Here is a 23,589-nt window from a genome sequence, read left to right on the forward strand (position 1 = left end):
CTGGGTGCCTATGAGAACTCTCTGAATGACTTACAAAATCCATATCCCTCAGTTGGGTCCCACCTCTCATCCCCCAGGAGATTTTGATTCAGGAGATCAGGTGTGGGGCCCAGATATGGATGTGTTGAAAATTTCCCCAGGTGGGTTCTGTGCTGCACTGGAGCTTAGAAATCATGGGCCTGAGTTACTCTCAGATCTGGATCCATTAAAAACAAGCTGTGTGGCTCTGGGATGGCTGGCCAAACACACTAAGCATTGCATACCTTACCTATAAAATGGGAGCAATAATACTAAAGATCTTACAGGACTATGGTGAGGATGAGAGACAGTGTCTACATTATAGAAGGGGGTAATTTTTTTCTTTCTTTCTTTATCCTCTCATAGATCCCCATCATCCCCAACTGATCATATCTTGAGTGATTTTTACAAAATGGAATTTCTTCCATTTGTAGCTTACATGGTATGTGGAGGACATCCGTGTATGTACAGATTCTTTTAGACTTCTTGCATTACCCAATTTGGGAAGAGGCTGGGAAATCCAGTCTATTAACTGGCTGATATCATGGCTGTAAGAATAGAAGCCAGTCTGTCCACAAGGAAGCCTTAGATGTTGGCAGTCTTGGAGTTCTCCTTAGGATAAGGGTTAACCCTGATATCTTAACCACTCAAATCTTGGGATCCTTTATTAACTCTGCACAAGGACTCAGGTGCCCCTGACCAATGCCACTTGGAACATTGGCTGTGGCTTGGAACTGGCAAACATTTGAGGGATGTGGCTTCCAGTCTAAATATGTAGCTCATCAGCCATTGTATTTTGGATAAGTTGCTTCTCTGAGCCTCAGTTTCCTAAGCACTCAGAGTGGAGACAGTCATAATCTATGACTCACCTACCTTATGTGGTGTATGTGAAACACAGATTTGAAAATCTTAAGCCACTCCATTCAGTGTGGCATATTTTCTCCTTAAGGACATAACCATCCTCCTCCTCTTTCTTTTTTACTGCTATTATTTTTAACCTGCCTCTATTTATGTCCACAAGCAGTTAGGATGACTTGCTCCCATTTCCATCTGATTTTTAAAATATTCCTTTTCACCTTAGGATGAACTGCCCCAAGTCTTTGTCAGGGAGAACCTTCATCCCAGTCCATCTCAGGGAAGCATCCAGACCCTACGCCTGGCAGCGCCTGATCAATGTGTGGGGTTCACAGCAGAAGTAGTACTAGGGCCGAGCTGGGCCACGGATGTCCCCTTCCCCTTTGTTGGCTCTACTTACTGAATCCATTGACATCCTGAGAACTAGAAGAGAAGCCTTCATCATTACGGCTGGCGCTGAGCTTGGTGGTGGGTTTGTCAGCAGAGGCCACAGGCCCCATCTCCCTCTGGGCTCCACTCTGGGTCTCCTTCTGCTTCTTGGCCAGCTTCCTTTGGGACATGTGCAAGGGGAAAAACCACAGTCAGATGGTGGCAGTTGCATTAAAGCATTGGGAAGATAGATTGTTCTTCCCCAATCCTCATCCTCAGCCCCCAAATCTGGTTCATTCTCCAGAAAAAGAATCAAGGCAGAACAAACCATGAATGGTTTCCGTTTACTCAGAAATAGGAGACTCACGCTGCTGCCTCACCCCCGACAATGCGTGTGTTCTATGTTTGAGCCTAAAATGGGAAATCAATGAGACTCGTACAATGCTTCCCCCACTCTCCTTTCAGAGGAAATCAACAAGACTTGTATTCCTTTCCCCAAGTCTCCTTTCAGAGGGAGGAAGTGGCTAGACTGGCCTTTCTGTTTCTGTGGCTCTGAATGAAATTAAACATGGAGGCTTGTCTTTCTCAGGAACTGAGCTCATCAAAAACCCACCAAATAATAGTAAAGTGAAGCAGGGGCTGGTGGTTGGAGGTGGATGAGTGTGCAGGTTAGTTTCACAGCTCAAAGGAAGGAAAGTTACAGCTGAATTGATGCAGTCTTATTCCCACGGGAATAAAAGACCCTCAGAACCAGACGGATATTATCATAATATCACTATTTTGATAATAGTAGTGTGGAGCAGTGCTTCTCAAATTTTGGTGTAAATTTGAATCACCTGAAGAGTCACACACACACACAGGCTCTGGATCACTGAAGTAGGACAGGACCTGGAATTCTACATGGCCATCAAGTTCCCCAGGTGATTCTGACACCAACCATTGGAGGTTAAAACCATCAGCTTTGGTGTCAGACAGACTCAGGTTCATAGGTTACCTGTGCTGCCTGCCAGCTGCAAGACCCAGGGCAAATTTCTTACTCTAAATCCTGAACCATTCCTCTATATACTGTGGCAGATGACAGGACCAATCTTATTGGGTTGTGAGGATTAAATGAGACAATGCGTAAAATACACAGAGCACAATGCCTTGCACATAGTGGACACTTGATGCCTAGCAGTTGCTATTCTTGTTTTTTATACGATTGCCAGTGGATCCAACTATATTGCAATGTTCGAATTCCCTCCCCAGCAGCCCCACTGTGGGATCCCATCTCTCCCTGAATTCTTGCAAGTGACATAGACTCTGACCTCACTGAGGAACTAAAAGGTTAAAAAGTTCTTTTCTATGGATTTAAAATCTATGTCCTTTAAATTTTAACTGGATTGGTCTTAGATATATCATAAGAGATACAAAAATATGACTAACTCCTCTTGCATATAAGAGTTATTCAAATATTTCTAAAAAGCCAACATGGTCCCTCTGAGTTTTTCCAACAAATATGCATCTAAATATAGCTGTCATAGTCCTATCACATGAAAGGCTATAGGTTAAACATCAGATATCTTGAGAGTAAACTTCTCCAGGTCCCTTGTTCCGTCCTTCACAAGAGTAGGCTGCAAATTCAATTTTGGTCATTCCTGTCTCAAAACACAAAGAAGAGATGTCCCAGAGAGGTCAAATGCAGTGCAATACAGGGAATAATTTTCCAAGGTTGAGCCCCACTGATCGCAAAACAGATAGTTTCAAGAGGTAACAATCTCGCTGCCAGACGAAGTATAAAAGGAAATGATAAACCTCAACTTAGGCTGGGCACGATGGCTCATGCCTGTAATCCCAGCACTTTGGGAGGCTGAGCCGGGCAGATCACTTGAGCCTAGGAATTGAGACGAGCCTGGGAAACACAGTGAAACCCCATCTCTACAAAAATTACAAAAATTAGCCAGGTGTGGTGGTGTGTACCTGTGCTACTCAGCAGGCTAAGGTGGTAAGATCACTTGAGCCCAGGAATTGAGACCAGCCTGGGCAACATGGTGAAACCCCATCTCTACAAAAATTACAAAAATTTAGCCAGGTGTGGTGGTGCATACCTGTGCTACTCAGCAGGCTGAGGTGGTAAGATCACTTGAGCCCAGGAGGCGGAGGCTCCAGTGAGCCGAGATCACGCCTCTGCACTCCAGTCTGGGTGACAGAGTGAGACCCCGTCAAAACAAAAACAAAAACACACACACACACACACACACAAAGAAAACAGAAAAGAAAAATAACCCCAGATCTCAACTTAGAAGTGCTTTAGAGGCATTCACGTGGGACAAATTCCAGTTTGATAGCATCCTCCTTGAAACATGAATCTCATGATCTAGGTGTAGACTTCACAGGAGAATGACAGATGGCATACCCAAATGAGGACAGTTTGAAGAAGGTCTATTTATAAAAGGTCTGCTGATAAAGGTCACAAGCGTATAGGGACCCAGGATATAACAGCGCGTCAATCGGAGAGCTGTTTATTACCTATGGGACCAGAGGAACACATAGAGGAAGCAGTAACCAGAGCCCCGAAGGAGAGAGCTGTGAAGAGGAGGCACCCTGAGCAGAAGCAGCGGCCTTCTCTTGAAAGTCCCAGCCAGTCATAGACAACCTCACAGGGAGAGAACCAGAGGCAAAAAAATGCCCTGACTACACCTTATGCCCTTCCTCTGGTCCCCTGTGGCAGCTCTCATTAGCTGAACCCAACAACAAGTCGGAAGTGGCAAGTGATCTTTTTGACAGACTTCATATAGAATACACTCTAAAAGCAGAGAGCACAGTAGAGAAACATAGAGAGGGGAACTGGATCTAGGAACCCCAACCAAGAAGAGAAAAGTTGCGTTTTTTGTTTGTTGTGTTTTTTGAGACCGTCTTATTCTGTTGCCTACGCTGGAGTGCAGTGGTGCAATCTCAGCTCACTGCAGCCTCTGCCTCCCAAGCTCGAGCAATTCTCATGCCTCAGCCTCAGCAGCTGGGACTACAGGTGTCTGCCACCACATCCAGCTAATTTTTTGTATTTTAGTAGAGATGGGGTTTCACCATGTTGCCCAGGGTGGTCTTGGACTCCTAAGCTCAGGCAATCTGCCCGCCTTGGCCTCCCTAAGTACTAGGATTACCGGTGTGAGCCACTGTGCCCGGCCGAGAAAAGTTTCTTTATACTTCATGTTTGGGCCATCATTTGAAGAAACATGTAGCCTAAAACGGAATTCTTCATTCATTATTATTATTTTTTTTTCCAAGTTGGCTTGGGGAAAGAAAGGCACTCAGGAAGAGGAATGCATCTTCTGGTTATAATGCTTTGGCCACAGGCGCACTGTTCTACCAGTGAAACGATTCCAGGCAGACGTACAACAAGAAATGAAGCATTGGATCGGTCAGGCAATCAGACAGGGGCAGGGGGGAACGCCAACAAAAGAAAAATGAGCAATTCTGCTGCTGATGACATTTCGAAATTTTATTCTTCATTTATTATCAAAAAGGAGTGTGTTTAAAAATGTATATGTGACCTTCTTAATCATAAATTTGAAAAGATATATAGCAGATTCTTTGCTTCTATCTGAGCTCTGCTCACATGGGCCCAGCAGGAAATAAAAGGAAGTCTGATAAGAGAGTTAACTTTAAAACTATAAATGAGTATGTTTCGGAGGGTTTGATATTTCCTTGGGGGCAGAACTCTCAACCAATCTCATTCCATTCAGGGTAAAGTAATATGGAAAGAGTTGTCTTAGGCACAGATCATTGGTTTTCAAAGGAATCATCATAATAATAAAAGCCTCAGTGCTTTTATGAAAAATGGTACTTTATAGAAATGTTTGGGTAGCTCTGAACACCTGTATTCAAAAAAGAAAAACTAAGCATCCCCAAAACACATATTTAAAAATTGGAAAGTTAACAGAATTGTAAAAATATCAGATATTACCTCCTTGGTATTTAAAGCTGGTGGCTGACTCTGTATGTTCATGGTGATAATAATGTTATATAATCATTTTAATGTACGGACAGATGTTTTGGCAACTGGCAAAAACAGCTACAAGGTGGAAATGGAGAGGGTATTTGTGGAAGGAAATAAAACACAAGACCACAGTTTGGGGATCTGTATCTATTCTTCCAGAATTCTGAATTTAAGTTGTTAAAAAAGACCTCTCAGTAACACAGAAAAAATGATATTCATCTCCATAGCCAAATAATTTAATTTACTACCCCCAGACCATAGAGGCTGGGTCTCTCTGGTCCCAGGGGCAGAATGAGGACCAGGTTGGCTTGATACAATGGAGGAATTTCTAGCAAAGGAGAACTGCTTAGGTCTCTTTTGGAAGTACCTAATGCCTGAATTCCCCTCCCCAATTTTTCTTGTTTGGTAACCTTCTCTTCACCTTTTTAGGCCCTTATTTTTTTCTCTCAACAAAAGAGAAACCCAAATCTGTGAACAGGGCACTGGACCCTTAAACTATGACCCTTTAACTATGGACCAGGCTTCAACTCAGTCTTATTCTCTACACACAACCTTATCCTCCCCTTTCAGAAAACATCAACCACCTCCTCCCACCATACTATTCCTCAATACTCCATGTTCCTTGATGTGTCCCTCTTCTTCTCCACTGGTCGCCTCCTTTTTATCCTCCAAGGCTCAATGTAAGTGTCACATCTCCTCTGAGGCTTCTCCCTGCTCTTCTACATAGAATTATAATTTTCTCCTCTGGTTTGACTCATCCATTGAACAGGTACATGTATCAGTCTCTGCTAAATGCTACAAGATCATGTCTTCTTGACCTTAATCCTCATGGAACATGAAGACTAATGGCAAAGACAGGCATTAAACAGATACAGAGGTAGAGACAAAAATCACAAAGATGACGAACACCAAGAAGAAATACCTGTTGCTACGTAAGAGGTAGAACCTGGTTTGAACCCTGGCAGCAGATCAGGGAGGGTTTTGGTGCCATGTCAGCTAAGTACTTGTTGAGTCAAACTGCAGTGATTCAACTCTTTCACCTACTACGACAAGAACCTCTTAGGAGAAGGGCTTTTGACTCTTTGCACCTACTCCAATTTCTTGCTGAGTGTCTGGCACATGGCTCAATAAATTTGTTGCACAAATTTATACTTAAAAGTCTGCAATTTGAAGTGTAGAAAAGATGGTCCTCTTACTCTGAACACAAATTATAACCATTTTAAAAGTAGATACATGCAAAGAAAGAGAAGGAAACACCTGCATAAAATTATCAGGTGACCTGGAATATTTGTAATTAGAAATATTTTGGGTGGCAACTTAGCATTTCCTTCTTGGAATGTTTGCAAAATTAACAAAATGTTCATGGAAGCCAGAGATTTCCCCCGCAGAGCCCACAAAATATCTGCAGGTATAGCATGTTGAAGAAGAAAAAGAAAACCTCATCCAATAGTCACATGACTCGTGGGATGATCATATAATTCATGGAATTCTCAGAGCCTTCAAAACTCAAGTACTTATGACTTTCTGAATTGGGTTTTTTTTTTTTTTTTCCCTGTAGTTGCTCTGAGATTTTTGCCAACTGGGTCACACAATTTCACCAGCAGGGGGTACCAAAAGCTGATAAAAAGAGAGTATGCATAAGCCTGTTTATTCCTCTGCAGGAACATTTCCAAAGCTGAAGAATGTTTTAAGACACAGCAATCCAAAGTTTACTGCTTCTGACAGGTGAGGACGAGGTGACGTGGCCATAGCTCTTGGCATTTTTCCTTCTAACGGATCACTTTGAGCTCTCTCTGACCTTTGCTTGTTAGCTGAGTGAGGGGTAGGTGACAGGGGATGTGCCCAGGATGGACTGTGAGTCCTGTGATTTGTTCTGAGTGCCACTCTTTACAAGGGATACTGGCAGGTAGAATGGCTCATGGGAGAGGAATGAAGAGCTGTTAAAAGTGTGGAAATCATGCTACAAGAGGAGGAGTGCATGAAACATCCAGGGACATTTCTCATGGAGAGGGAATACAAAGGAACGTTCTTTTCATGCATCTGATGGCTGGGTCTCTATGGTCCCAGCGGCAGAATGAGGACCAGGTTGGCTTGATACAATGAAGGAATTTCTAGCAAAGTAGAACTGCTTAGGTCTCTTTTGGAAGTACCTAATGCCTGAATTCCCCTCCCCAATTTTTCTTATTTGGCAACCTTCTCTTCACCCTTTTAGGCCCAACTCAATGTCCCCTACTCTTAGAAGTCTTTGCCTGCTTCCCAAAGTTAGAAGTTCCCTCCTCTTTGCTCATTAATTTGTTGGACAAATAGTTAATGAGCAAATACTTTGAATCTGTGGCTGTTAGAAGTAAGGAGATAATGATATGAAAAACAAGACAGGAATCCTGCCCTGTTTGGCTTCTGCAAGTATTGAGCTCCCGGCTACTGGAGAAGTTCAAGTAGAGACGGGGAAACCACTTAGAAAAGAGGTAGTGGAGGATCCCAGGATTTGGACTCTGCAAAACCCTTGACTCTCTTCTGGGTTAGGAACAGGACCACCCAGCCAACTGGTGGGGGCAGGAGTCTTCAGGGTTCCACCTAGAGTTTTTCCCTGAATGAGGGATTCATGCCCACTCTCCTGGGAAGACACTGATCAGGTACTCTTCCTCTTCCCCACAAGGCTCCTCCTCTGGACCATCCTCCATTGGAATCTCCAGACAGACTTTCCTGGGAAATCATGAAGATTAAAATCCTGGAGTCAGAGAGAGATCTCAGTCATAGGAAGTGGACCAAAAATAAATAAATAAATAAATAAATAAATACACACACAAGTGAGGCCCTGCTTCTACTAAAAGCTGGTATTGTCCTCTTTGAATCCAGGATGCTCTGCTGGTGTGACTAGATTTCAGCTTAAAGCTACACATTGCAACTGTCAGGGAACTGCAGCATCTTCTCATTTCATAGACAAGACACTGAGGCCTGGACAGAGTAGTCCCTTAGCTAGGATGCACAGCATGTAGGATACAAGCCCTGCTTTCTGCCTGCCAGCTCAGGACACCTGCTCCACTTTCTTCCACCCTTACTCTAATCTAGAAGGGCAAATTCAGTCTGTGGTACACATGATTCTGGTGTCTTACAAATGCAGCAAAACTTTATTCATCTATGTCCCCACTGACTCAGAACTACTGTAATTGAGGCAAAGGCTGAGCTACATCATATAGGAATCAATAGTGTAAACAGGGATATGGATGTGTGTAGCATTTAAAGGAGAATGCACTGCTTTCCCTCATATCAGGAGGCAGGACTGCACAGCAGTTAATATATTGGCTTTGGTGCCAGACAGCCTGGCATCAAAATCTGGCTCCATGTCAGACTAACTGTGCGAGCTCTTGCAAGTTACTCGGCCCTCTGCATGCCAGTTTCTTCCTGCCTGTAAAACATGGATTAGAGTAGTACTTCCCCGTAAGACTATTGGGAGGACTGAATGGTATGTTGCTGGTAAACCACTTTGTCCAAGGTATGCACACAGTAAGCATTCAATAAATGCACTCTGGTATGATAATATTTTAAATACAAAGAAACCATGTTAGTTTAAATAACCTCATTATCTATGAAATATGAATACTTTAAAGCAGATGCCCTGAATAATGGCTTTTCTCTAAAAACCTCCACTGACATATTATAGAGCCATGCTTTCAAACTTTGGCTGAGCAAATCATTTGCAGAGCTTTAAAAATTACCAGTGAGATTCTAATTTAATTGGTCTGGGGTACAACCTGGGCATCTGGGTGTGCAGTAGTTTTCCAGGTAATTATAATGTGCCACTAAGCTTGAGCACCACCAATGCAGAACAGCTGTTCTCCAAGTGTGGCTTCCTCGGACAAGCAGCATCACCTTCACCTGGGGATGTATTAGCAATGCAACTTCACTGGCCCCGCCCCGATATACTGAATCAGAAACTCTAGGTGATCAGTAAGCTCTCCAAGCAATTGTACTGCATGCCAAAGTTTGAGAACCACCGAAGGAGGTGGGCCAACTCTTCAGCAGGTCTGAACTAGTACAGTTTCATTCTTGAAAATGGAACACTAGGAGGTAGGAGACCCGGGTGCCGCCGGGTCCAGATCTCCAAATATCTCACTAAGTTGCCATGAACACTCCCTTTCCCCTCTCTGGGTATTGATTTCACTATGGGTGGGGGGTGGAGTTGGCATCTAAGAATCATGGCAATACCTGATGCTTTTAAAATGATTGTTATGGATTCAATTGTGTTCCACTCACCCACTTTCTGGCTGCACAAGTCCTAATCCATGGTACCTGTCCATGTAACCTTATTTGGAAATAGGGTCTTTGCAGATGTAATCAAGTTAAAATGAGGTCACTAGGGTAGCTCTGATTCCCAAATGACTGATGTCCTTACAAGGAGAGGGAAATTCGGACCGAAGAGAACTGGAAGAATGCCACGTGACAACAAAGGCGGAGATGGGAGTAATCAGCCATAAACCAAGGAACACGGAGGACCGGCAGGCACCAGCAGCCGCCAGAAGAGCCATGGCAGGATTCTACCTAGAGTCTGAGGGAGCCTGAGCCCTCCAACACCTTGATTTTGGATTTATAGCTTCTAAAATTACGAGAGAACACATTTTGGTTGTTTTAAGTCACCTAGTTTGTGGGACATTGGTACAGTAGCCTGAGGAAACTAATAAAGTGACCATAAAATAGTAAGTCCTAAATTAATGTTATTTATTTAACAAACATTATAAAGTACTTATTCCATGCCAGCCACTATTCAAGGCCTTTATAAACAAGCTATTAAGTTCTTTAATTCTGTTGTGACACTATGAGCCCAGGAGTATTATTAGTTCTGTTTTACAGATAAAAGCATTGAGGCAGAGAGAGTTGAAGTAACCCCTAGAAAGCCACTCAGGCTTTCAGAGGCAGAGCTAGGATTCAAACACTGGCAGTCAAGCTTCTAAGTGTTCTCTAAGATTCCCTGTTATGTCACGCTTAGGCAAAGGGCCACCACATATCTCCTCTTGTCCTAAACCTTTCTCAGCTGCCTCCCTTTCTCCCCAGGCAAACACACACTCACACATATGCACACATGTGCACAGACACCTGCAGCCAGAAAACTCTCACTCACAACCACTCACGGCCTGCAGGCAATGAGCATCCTGTCTGCTCATTGCCTCTGTTGGGTACCAATTCTGGGGCATAGCTGGTGGGTCCTTTCCCTCCTGCCCCATCACCCTCATCTAGGGCTTGTGAATCCCCCAGCATGGCAAAGGTACAGAAGCAGCAGCAGCAACAGCAGCAGCAACAGATGTCATCACAATCTGAAAGGCCAAAGGACTTGCTCTTTTACTTCCATCTCTTTGCTGTCTTGCTGTCCATGTCTGTGCTGCTACCTGTCTATCTCTGCTTCTTTATTCTGCCTGTGGCTACCTCTCTGGCCTGGATGGGCTCTCCTACCAATCACACTCTTTCCACTTAGGCAGTAGTCAGACACTTTTGGACCGTTCTCTGGATTTGGCAGTGAAATCAGAGCAGCAGAAGGCCTAAAACACAGGTGAGGCCTTCCTCCCTCTGGGTATGTGGCCACACTGGTCCCTGGGCCCTAAAGCAGAGCCTAGTAGGAACAGCATTGACTTTGGAGCCAGACTGCTTAGGTTGAAATCCTGGCTCCATGATTTATTAGCTGTACAGGCTTGGGCAATTACTAAACCTCTCTTTCACTCAGTTTCCTCATCTGTCAAATAGGAATAATTATAATGAATTTTCTTAACAATGCTTTGAGGTAGATACTAACTTATAAACATGAAAGTACTTAACTAGGATCTGTCACCTACCAAATAAGCTCTACATAAGCATTTGTTACGTAATAGGTGATAAGAAGGAAAAAAGTGCTTCAAAGCAGAGTGTGACCAGAATTCATGGTTCAGACAATGGGAGCTGCCCTGAATGAATGCTGTCTGAGCTCTGAACCCCTGGGTTGGGGAGATGGCCCCTCTGTTCTTGGTGTTGCAGAAATACTATGGGCTCTGACTCTGGACTGACTTGGCTCCAAACAGCAGTGGAATCGTGATCAAGTCTCCATTTCTATGACTCTGTGAGACTCAGTTTCCTCGTCTATAGAATAGAATTTAACATACCCTAATTTGCAGTTACTGTGATGATTAGAAATGACAAATGATGATAGTTCCCTAGCATGGTCTTTGGCATATAAAGATATAAACAAGTGCTAGTTCTTTTTTATCCTTATCCTCCTTCCTCGCCCCAGCAATCTGCATGACTTTTTCCTTGCTTTAATTTTTAATTTTATGTTTGATCTGCTTTCTGAGATGAGCACTCCGGGGAAACAAGGTGACTAATTTTTCCTCTCAGTAGTTTCATCTTGCTCTATCCATATCCTGCTCATACGACCCGAAACCAAACCAGACAGTGGGGCAGATGCTCTTCCCCTATTCACGCTTTGACCTTCAGTTTCATATCATTAAAAGTTGTAGAATCTTGGATTCTCCACGCTGGAAAGGCCCTCCCAGTCATTTTCCTACCTTAGCTAGGAGACTCCTTGCAGCACCCCCAGCCAGAGGATATCCAGTCCCTGACTGCCAAATTCCAGCAACCCAAACTCATCACCTATATGGGCAGCTCCTCATCAGGACTGCACTTCCCTATATAGGCCATTCCTTGCTGAGCTGAGGCCGAGCTGAACTCTGTCTCCTGAAGGCCTCACCCTTTGGATGCTCCTCCTCGGTCTATCTGCTATATCCCAACACAGCCTGTATGTGGATAGATGATGACCATGAATTCTTCAAGCTTTACCCCAGCAACCTCTTCCAAGCAGTATCTCCTGGTTGCTGAGGCTCTATGGTTATTTCCCTACAGCTGAGTGAACCTCCCTCTTCGTTCCACACTCACATGTCCACATGTGATCTCAGATCTCAAACCAGGACTCCAGGGTGATCTCCCTCTCACCAACTCACAACTGCCTCCTCTCACCCCGACCCCATCTTAGACGTTCAGTTGCCAACTAGAAACATCTCCTTCTTGCTGAATGGCCAACTCACAGGGCTATTGCCCTGCTAGACTATAACCACAAGGACAACAACCTTGTTGGCCTTGTTCACTACCAATTCCCCAGGGCCTTACATAGATTTTGGAACAAGCAGGTATCCTGTAAAGACTTGTTGAATTAACATATTAAGAGATGATCACAAGTCCTTCAAATCCCATTCAAATCATCACTTCTTCCAGGAAGCCTTTTCTGATCTCTCCCTGACAGGGCAGGCCTTCCTTCTGTTTTATATCCCAGTCATTTGCCTATCTTCTGTCATCACTTTTCATTGTAATCAATGTACAAAATATACATATTTGTATATTGTATTTGTATTTCCTTTAGCACATAGCTTAGCACTTGCCACAATGTTGTACAAGCTTTAAACATGTTTATGGAATGAATGAATGAACTGAGTGATACTTTCTGTTCCTTTATGGTTGCCCTGTCCCATATGTGAGCTTCCCCATGTCTAAGACTTGACCCTTCACCAAATTTCTGTACTTAAGCAGGGTCCTACTTACTATTCTACAAGTTGGCTTTCTATTGCAGGTAGTGCATGGCAATGATTCTCAGACTTGAGTATCCCTCAGAATCACCTTGGTAAGCAGGCATTGTTGGTCTCCATCATCACAGTTTTTGATTTGGTAAATCTGGGGTAAGTGCAAAAACTTTGCATTTCCAAGTTCCTAGGAGATGCTGGGTTCTATATTTTGAGAACCACTGGTCTATGAAATGTCATCCTCTGCCCCAGAAGGGATCACAAACCATTTATCTTCCACCTTTTCTTCATCAGTCACCTCAAATATTACATCCAGGCTGGGCACAGTGGCTCATGCCTGTAATCCCAGCATTTTAGGAGGCTGAGGCGGGTGGATCACCTGAGGACAGCAGTTCGAAACCAGCCTGGCCAACATGGCGAAACCCCATCTCTACTAAAATACAAAAATTAGCCAGGCATGATGGAGGGTGCCTGTAATCCCAGCTACTTGGGAGGCTGAGGCACAAGAATTGCTTGAACCCAGGAGGTGGAGGTTGAAGTGAGCCGAGATCACGCCACTGCACTCCAGCCTGAGGGATAGAGTGAGACTCTGTCTCAAAACATACACACACACACACAATTACATCCATCCCTCACTCCACCCCAAAACTGTAGATGGGCATAAGACCATCTATCCTTTAATCCATAATTCCCATTTTTCTAGAATTTTATCCTAAGGAATAAGAAGGAAAATATACATGTATCATGTAGGTACCACTGGAAACACAGCTTCCTCTATGCCAGGATTTCTCAACCTCAGCACTGTTGGTATTTTGGGCCAGATAATTATTCGCTATGTGTGTGTTGGGGAATTACCTAGTGCACTGTAGGATGCTTAGTAGCATCCTCCTTGGTTTCTACCCTCTAGATGCCAGTAGTTCCTCCTACTCCCAGGTATGTCAATAAAAATGTCTCTAGATATTGCAGATTTTTTTTTGGGGGGGTGGGCAGAATTGCACCTACTACTGGCATAGTTAGGTAAATGTAATAGTTTAACATTTAGCAGATACTACCATGTGCTTAGTATCTTAAACATAGCTCCGATTTTCACAACACTAACAAGGTAGTGATTATTTCTTTTGTTTTATAGATGAGGAATTCAGGACCCACAAGGGTTAATCCTAAACTTATAAAACAGGTAAAGGGAACAGGTGGGATTTGAGCCTGCTGAGAGCATGCGCTCCTCCTCACCCAACTTGGCTGCCTTTCTTTAATAGCAAGCGATCGGTTAAAGCCTCGTAAATGTCTAACAATAGGGAATGGGTTCAGCAAATTATAGTTGCATCCCCGGATGGAATATTATGCAGCTATTAAAATGATGGAGGGCCATTAAAAATGAAAACTATGTAATGACATGGAAAAATGCTAACTGGATTACCTTAAGTTAAAAAACACTAGAAAATAAAAATGTGCCTACATTGTGATTATAACGATAAGGAAGTATATCTATGTGCAAATGGCTCATATGTTAGATTGAGGATATTAAGGATAATTTTCCTTTCTTCCTTGATATCCATTATTGTTATCCGAGTGTCTTCATGATCCTAATTTCTAAGTAGTAGCAGAGTAATGATAAGATTCAAGATATTAGGTTTGCCCTAGGCCCTTCTTCCACCTGAATTAGAATGAACGCTTCTCTAAACTCTGACTATAGCAAGGGGTTGATTTACCCTTACTTTCCCTCCTATTAGCACTGTTGCATCTATGTTTGTGAGCCCAGGCCCCTCTCCTTGCACTGACCAGCTTCTCTGAAGCACAGAAAGCTGGAAGCATAGAAGAAAACAACTCTGAAGGCATTGATGTGAATCACTCTGGGAGCCAGGGCTATTAGGAACATACAGTCTTAGAGTAAGAGATGCATCTGTCTGTCACAGGGTCCTGAGTGATGCAATGTCTCATGCATTATGCATCAAGAGTGGCCTGGCACCCTGGCCCGGCTGTGCGGGACAAGTCTTGCAAAAGAAACATCTGATGAACTGATTGGAATGTCAGAATGTCATTAAGGATAAATTAATGGATGTGTTACTTTGGCTGTAAGAGGCAGTGCCAGCAAGACAACAGACAGCCGGTGGGCTGTTCTCCAGTCCAAGACAGACGGCGTTTGCAATAGAGATTCATGGCCTTTATGCAACGTGAGGTGCTTTGCAGGGAGAAGAATAAACAGAAATGCTCCAGCACTTAAGCGCCATAAAATCACAAGCATGAGATAAATTAATTAGTGTACACTAGGAAGGCGGCTGGTCTGTCTGCGCTCCTGGGGAAAGCTAGAATGGATGGCACTGGGTGAGAGATGACGGGTCCCTACACCATCCTCCTAAAGAAAAGCAATTGAATTTAATGTGCAATCATAAACTGCTGCTGATGGAAAGATAAGTCTGGTCGGTGTTTGTGTTTTCAGGGATACTATTTCTGCCTACTGCTTCAAATGCTTTGTATCTGTGGGTCAAGTATCTGAGAGGACTGGGGAGACCTGGAAACTAGTTCTGCTTATAACGCTATGTGGGGTATGAAGGGTGTCATAATCTCAACACACAGAGCAAGGCTCAGGGAAGCCTGACTCCCCCGTGCCTTTCTAGATAGGGGGTGGTCCATTCTTCTGTGATAGGAAGCTCACCACTTCCCATTCAACCTGACCCAGTGTTAGATAAGGATTGTTAGAGATGTATTGTTAGAATGTTATCATGTATTATCTCCATTTTGCAGCGTAGGAAAAAGAAGACTGGAGGGTGTGAGAGACATGCCGAATATCACACAGCTGGTATATGGTAGGGCCAAGATCCAAACCCAGGGCTGCCTGAGGCCAGGGCTTGACATCTTAACTATCACACAGTTCTAAGTCCTGTAACTATCATTAATTGGATGGAGCCTGTCTTTTAGAGCAATATAGAATAGGACAAGGCAAGACAGATGAGAACTCACATGTAGCACATACTGGCCACGGCTAAGCACCTGGCCTGGGTCAGCCTAACACATCATTCATGCAGTAGCCTTTTTTGAGTAAGGAAATTATGTCCCCACCTGAGATATCTATTTTCTTATCTTTTAAAAAAAGGTGTATATATATATATATATATATATATATATATATATAAAATTTTTTTTCAGCATACAAAAATCGGTTTCACTTCTGTGTATTTATAATGAACAAATAGAATCCGAATTTTCATAAATAGCTCAATTTACAGTAGCACCCACAAAAGAAACATTCAGATATAAATCCACCAAAATACACATGGGACCTACATGACAGAAACTATAAAATGGTGGTGAAAGAAATCAAAGAAGATCCAATCAAACGAAGAGACATACATGTTCCTAGGCTGGAAGACTCAGTATTGTTAAAAGGTCACTTCTCACCAAATTGATCTACAGATTCAATGCAAACCTAGTAGAAACTCAGCAGGATATTAACAAGCTTGCAGATATCAACAAGCTAAAATGCTATTGTACATTTATTTCAAAGAAAGAACAGGGAGGCAGGTCGTGATAGGTCATGCCTGTAATCTCAGCACTTTGGGAAGCTGAGGCAGGAGGATTGCTAAGCCAGGAGTTCAAGACCAGCCTGGGCAACATAGTGACACCCTCTCTACAAAATAAATAAATAAATAAAAATAAAGCACCTTAATAAAAAGAAAGAATGGGGAAAAAGCCTCTAAACCTCAAACGTCCAGAAAATATAACCTGAAACATTGTTATGTTAAATATCATAATCATTTAGGTATAGTTTTTAAGTAAAGTTTTTTATGTATGTCTGCTATAACTAAATTGGAATGAAATTCTCTCCAAGGTACAACCCTTTTTATAAGACATTATAAACAAAAACATTAAGACACAAAAATTTACTCAATGAAGTTTAAGTAGGACTCAAGAGGCCAATTTAAAAAACAATGAACATGATCCCAACTCTATCCTTTCTTTAATCTTGGTCCTATTTCTCCAATGCAGATGATACATTTCATACCAATTGTGAAACAGGGAATGATCTTGCTCCTGTTTTAGGGGCAGTGAGTATATTTAAAGAAATGACACAGTTGGTAGAGTTTTTTTTTTTTTTTTTTTGAGATGGAGTCTCACTCTGTCTCCCAGGCTATGAGTGCAATGGTGCGATCTCGGCTCACTGCAACCTCCGCTTCCCGGGTCCAAGCAATTCTCCTACCTCAGCCTCCTGAGTAGCTAAGATGACAGGCATGCACCACCACACCCAGCTCATTTTTGTATTTTTAGTAGAGATGGGGTTTCGCCATGTTGGCCAGGCTGGTCATGAACTCCTGACCTCAGTTGATCCACTCGCCTTGGCCTCCCAAAGTGCTGGGATTACAGGCGTGAGCCACTGTGTCTGGCTAGGTGGTAGAATTTTTTATTTGGTTGGCATACTTGTCCATTCTCATACTGCTGTAAGGATACTACCTGAGACGGGGTAATTTATAAACAAAAGGGTTTAATTGACTCACAGTTCTACATGGCTGGAGAGGCCTCAGGAAACTTACAATCACGACAGAAAGCAAAGGGGAAGCAAGGCACATCTCACATGGTGGCAGGAGAGAGAGAGCATGCAAGGGAAACTGCTTTTTTTTTTTTTTTTTTTTTTGAGACAGAGTCTTGCTCTGTTACCCAAGCTGTAGTACAGTGGCATGATCTCGGCTCACTGCAACCCCCGCCTCCCAGGTTCAAGCGATTCTCATGCCTCAGCCTCCCAAGTAGCTGGGACCACAGGTGCATGCCACCATGCCCAGCTAATTTTTGTATTTTTAGTAGTGATGGGGTTTCATCACGTTGGCCAGGATTTCTCAAATTTCTAACCTTAAGTGATCCACCCACCTTGGCCTCTCAAAGTGCTGGGATTACAGATGTGAGCCACCGTGCCCAGCCAAAACTGCGACTTTTAGAACCATCAGATCTCACAATAACTCCCTCAGTATCATGAGAATAGCATGGGGGGAAATCACCCCCAAGATCCAGTCACCTCCCACCCATTCCCTCCCTCGACACATGGGGATTACAACTTGAGATGAGATTTGGGTGGGGACACAGAGCCAAACCACATCAGTTGGTTTTTGTTTTTTCTATTGTAATTTAGAGCAAAGGGTAAGGACTAACTTTGGACCCTTTTACTGCATCTTTCCCCTGCACTCAGACATGTAAAGTGCTTCTCTCTGGGGCAGGGGGCTATAGTACTTATCAGTTTTGCTGTCATGTAAAGTAAGTAGCCTCTTTCAGAATCCCTGCCACAGCCACCCCCAATTCATGATGAAAACACAGCACTAGTAATGAGCACCTCTTTTTTTCCATAGGTTTCTTCCTTCATATGGCCTGTGCCCCTGCTCAGTGTGGTGAGACTTCATTTCCTTATATTTAAAATATTTCCTCTTTGGAGTGACTCAAAGATTTTGTGAGATACCTGTGGTGTCATGAAATATTAAGATTGGTTTCTGTTCACTGTGCCTGGTTTATAACTTCCATATGCCTTGTTACAGTCTTTTGCTATAATGTTGGGTGTATTAGGGTCTAGGGGAAGGCCTCAGGAGATACACCCTCTCTCTTCCCTTCCTTTCACCTGCCCCAAGGCAGGACTCTCATCTTCCCCTGCTTTTCTGACTGTGGATCTTAAGACATTCCTTTGAGAGGGTCCCACTTCATACCAGGGGGGAGGAATGCAGATTTTATGAAGCTCCCCTAAGAACCCAAGAGGCCTGCGTTTGGAGAGAGAACTTCCAGATAGCTGAATGCGTGGAGGTTCCTGGAGGGTGGTGCCCCGGGGAGGATATGGAAGCTCCGCATCTCTTCCCCCAAACTTCGCCCTATGTGTCTCTTCATCACTGTTATTTGTAATATGCTTTATAACAGACCATTAAACATGTTTCCCCGAGTTCTGTGAGCTGCTCTAGCAAATTAGTTGAACCCAAAGAAGGGGTTGTGGGAACCCCAACTTGAAGCCTACTAGTCAGACATTTCAGAGGCCCAGGCTTGTGACTGGTATCTTGGGGAATGGGGAACAGTCATGGGGACTGGGCCCCTAACCCGTGGGATCTGACATTATCTCTGGGTAGGAACTGAATTGCAGGACACCCAGCTGGTGTCCGTGGCTTGATGTGTGGGGAAATCATTCTATACATTTGGTCACAGAAATCCTCTTCCATGTTGATGACTGTGGTAGTGTGAGAGTGGAGAAAAACGCACTTTGAGAGAGTTTTTCTTGACACAACACTTACGTGAAAGTACTTGGTAAACTGCAAAACAGGAGTAGACAGAGTACTATAAAACATAAAGTATACTGGTCAGGCGCAGTGGCTCACACCTGTAATCCCAGCACTTTGGGAGGCCGAGGTGGGCGGATCACAAGGTCAGGAGATCAAGACCATGGTGAAACCCCGTCTCTACTAAAAATACAAAAATTAGCCGGGCGTGATGGAGCAGCACCTGTAGTCCCAGCTACTCAGGACGCTGAGGCAGGAGAATGGCGTGAACCTGGGAGGCAGAACTTGCAGTGAGCTGAGACAGTGCCACTGCACTCCAGCCTGGGCAACAGAGTGAGACTCTGTCTCAAAATAAATAAATAAATAAAAATAAAAATAAAAATAAAATATACTAATAATAACTACAAGGTACTGAGCACCTACTATGCACCAGATATAAAAACCAGATGTTATATATGCATTCAATTATCTTATGCTGTCCTGGTAAATCCCCACAGCAACTGCCTACATTTGGTATTATTATCCCCAAGTTACAGATGAGAGAACAGGGGCTCAGAGAATTTCAGTTAGTAAGCGACAAAGTCCAGGATTCAAACACCAATCCAGTCCATGCTCTTTTCACTACAATGCTGCTTCCAGGTGTTGGTTATTCTTTTCCTCTTTTCCTCACCATTCAGAGCTAAGGCAAAAGCACTGTTTAGCGCCCTTAAGTAATGGAAGATGAGATTACAGAAGTACAATTTTTGAGCAAATTGTCCCTTGCCTACATTGCTGGAAAACATCACAGTAAAACAGTCAATGCATATACTTCGAATCAGCCACAGATCTGGAAAAACCTTAGATCCCACACTTTCATGGTAGCTCTGATGTATAAAGGAAAGATAAGAAAAAATAATATGAAATCCCCTACCAACCAGATATGAGCTTAGATTTTTCACCAAAAGTTCTCATCTGGTAGATTCCCAAATCAAAACTGGTATGAGGAAGGAAGAATGAAATAAAGTATAAAGACTTAGCTCTTCTCCATTTCTGAAAAAGTCCATTGTTGCTAAGCTGTTTTCCCAAACAGAATAAGCCTTCTTTAGTCTCGAGGCTCAATTTGGTTTACAACATTAATAAAATGATATTTATACTCTTTACAAAAATCAAGTCTTTCATTAAAAGCAGGATTTTGACCACACTACTCTTTCTATTCTTCCACTTAAAAAACATGGGTGGTTGTAGTATACCCACCAATTCCCACCCTCTTAGAATGTTCACAGTGGTTCAAAGCCCTTAGAATAAAAAATTGCTCCAGAAAGTCACTCAGCCAATGTTCTTTTATTCTGTTAAGAAAGAGATTTCATCAGCAGAAGCATTGAGTCCCTTGAGGCTTCAAGGATAAAGAAAGGCTTCTGAACACACACTTCTCATGAGATAATCATGGTGGAGGGGACTTTACTCCTCATCATGCCTCCAAAACCATCATGAGTAGTGATTGTTGCAATAAATTAAATACTATTTCAATATGTATGTGCTCAGGGCATTTTTGCCCTTTATTAAATGACTTCTGTACATTTATGAACAGTCTAAGGATTGTCTACCTCAATACCTACAAAAGGAAATGATGCCACTAAATAGCATCTTGTCTTCTATAGATTTTGCTTTCCAAACTCAGGTTCCATCATCATACTCAAAATCATGTGTATCTGATGATCGTATGGGACCAAACTCTCAACTAAGGTTCTGGGCTAAATGGCCAGGCTAATGCTTCATGATGCTCTTTCAAATGCCTTTATTTGATAGCCCTGGATTCTCAAGCCCTTCCAGATGGGTGGTTCTCAACTATGGTTTCAGATTAGAATAACCTGGGGAACTTTAAAATGTCTAGGCAATACCCCAGACCAGTTAAGTCAGTTCTCCAACCTCTCTTTATAATAAAGACTGTGGCTTGGGGTCTCCTCCCTAGCTGAGAGCCCTCCCCAAAATACACCAACTCCTCTAAGCTCTGTTCCCAGAAAAGCAACATTTCTAATGGCACTGTTCAGAATACGGTGGCCCCTCTCGAATTCTGACAACCTTGCCTTTTTAAAGGAAGGTGTTGCCAGCCACATCTAAAAAAAAAAAAAAAAAAAAAAAAAAAAAAAACACCTGTCCCCCAGCCCCTATATTTGGAAATGGCCATGGTAGCACCTCCCCTGACCCCATTCAACCCCAGCTCTTTTTCTGCCCACCGGTCTACAAAGTCTTCTCATATAAAAATGACATCGTCTTCCTTTGTAGTTCTGGCCAAAATCATTAGTTATCTCTTTTCTTTCTTGTTGATATCACCATGGATGGATGCCAGGGGGAGGGTTATCTTACCCAACCGCTTGGAGGGGAAAATCTGTGAAGTTTAAGGACCACCATCTAAAATCCTCCTACTTCATTCTATTTTCAAATTCTTTTTCCACGTAACCTATATCTGGTAGTTAAAATTGATCTCTCCGCCCCCAACCCCCCCCCACCCACCTGCCTCTCTCTATCAAACCACTGCTTTGTTCTAACCTAGCTCTATAATTTCATAAATGACAATAATTCCCCTGGCACATACACTGTATTAATTTCTTAGGGTAATCCCATGAATTGAACACTATCATTCCCACTTTACAGATGGGCAAACTGAACCTCAGAGGGTTTAGGATTCACAGACACTGAGTAGTATAAATAGGATTCAAACTTTCTCCCCGCCCTTTTCTTTCCCTCTCTATTCCATTCCTTTCTTTCTCTTCTTTGCCTTTAAATGTTTTTTTTTTTCCTAGCATGCTATCAAATTAAGTAATGAAAAATAGTGTGTTTCTGTGTGTGTGCGTGTGTGTGTTTTTCAATGTTATGAGGCCAAGGAGAAAAGTGAATGAATGTGTCTTTTTATTTTTGAGACAAAATCTCAGTCTGTCGCCCAGGCTGGAGTACAGTGGTGCGATCTTGGCTCACTACAAACCCTGCCTCCCGGGTTCAAGCGATTCCCCTGCCTCAGCCTCCTGAGTATCTGGGATCACCCCATCTGGCTAATTTTTACATTTTTAGTAGAGATGGGTTCTCACCATGTTAACCAGGCTGGTCTCAAACTCCTGACCTCAGGTAATCCACCCGCCTGGGCCTCCCAAAGTACTGGGATTACAGGCATGAGCCACCATGCATGGCCGAATGTGTCATTTCTTTAAGGGAACATCTTGCATCTACTTTATACCAAAAACTTTACTGGACCCGTTAACCCATGGTATCTTTCCTCAAAGGAGAATCAGTGACTTCCTCCCCTTTGTTACGTCTTCACTGCTCTTCTTTTCATGCACTTGTAACATTATTTTATAACGTTAACAGGCTCAAGATCCTTTTAAGCTGTGAGCTCCTTGAGAGAGTATTTCTTACTAAAGACTCAACAATTTTCTCTCCTTAGCACAATGGAATTGCTCAGCAAATGCTTACGAATGAAATAATATGTCACTTAAACATCAGAGCTATTCTAAAATGTAGGTATTATGACTCCCATTTTACAGATGAGAAACTGAAGTTGAGATGGAATTAAGTGAGTTACCTAAAACTGTGGAACCAGGAAACTCGGGGCTTTTTCCTACTTGGCATAGTCATCTATCTAATAATGACTTCCGAAATACCGCCAAGCTTAACTAGACAACTAGCTAATAAGTGGGAAAGCACTTTGGAAGAGATAAAGCCCTAAAAACAAACAAAATGCAATCATTATCATCATCCTCAACATTGTGGGACTTAACTAAAGCATTTCCTTCCATTAAGAGCACTATTTTGAAACACTTAGCAAGGCATTTTCCAGTTTGTGCATTGCAGGATCCCATCTTTGCTACAGCACTAGCTGTAAGAGTCATTCCCATTTTGGGGATGCTTGCTGAAGGTAGTGCTTTCAGAAGTAAACCCAATCCTGCCTTGGAGTCATATTGCTAAGGGGCCACTGTGGCTGGGCACTTCTGACCCCGGTTCTCTCTGTGGCTGGATCAGCAAAAGGGTATTGCTACAGTCTTCTCTGTGATACATCTTCAGCTCCCCCAAGCAGGAGCTATGTATGAAGATCTCCGTGGCTCTCAGGTCCAGCACAAGCACAGGTAAATAGAAAATGCCTATGAATGAATGATCGCCCAAGGAAAAACATTTTACAGTTTATGTATTATCAGCAGGCAACAAAGTAATAACCACAATCGGTTGGTATGCAAAGTGTTCACAAGCCATGAAGAGTGCATTTCAGGGGCGGGAAACCCACTTGTCTCCAGAAAAGCCAATGGGAGAGTCCCAAGCTGGGTTCTCTGAAAATCAATCAGACGCTGAGAGACATTGACAAGCAGGAGATGTATTGGGGAAGCTTGACCTGTAGATAAAAAGGGACGGGGAGAGTAGGGGAAGAGGAGGAAGGGAAGGGGAAAGAAGAAGGGAAAGGAAAAAGAAAGGGAAAGAGTGGGCAGAAGAAAGGTTAAACGGTGATGCAGTTGCAGCAGTGCCTAAAGCCAACCCCATGGGAAGCCCTGAAGCTGGGGTGGCTTTTACACCCTGTGTCAACCAGTGAGTAGATGACTTTGGGTGAGGCAGCTCCAAAGGACAAGTTCTGAAGGAGGCTGTTAGT

At 43.1% G+C, this 23,589-nt stretch overlaps 1 protein-coding gene across 1 annotated transcript in view; it reads right to left on the reverse strand.

The window, feature by feature from the left end:
• Positions 1–23,589, reverse strand: part of PTPRT (protein tyrosine phosphatase receptor type T) — an 812,457-nt gene that overhangs the window by 120,042 nt on the left and 668,826 nt on the right. Inside the window, exon 17 of the mRNA XM_030915349.1 lies at positions 1,274–1,422. Coding sequence (XP_030771209.1) covers positions 1,274–1,422 — 149 coding nt within the window. The remainder of the gene's footprint in view (positions 1–1,273; positions 1,423–23,589) is intronic.

The sequence above is a fragment of the Rhinopithecus roxellana genome, chromosome 13, assembly GCF_007565055.1.
Source record: "Rhinopithecus roxellana isolate Shanxi Qingling chromosome 13, ASM756505v1, whole genome shotgun sequence".
Classification (NCBI taxonomy): domain Eukaryota; kingdom Metazoa; phylum Chordata; class Mammalia; order Primates; family Cercopithecidae; genus Rhinopithecus; species Rhinopithecus roxellana.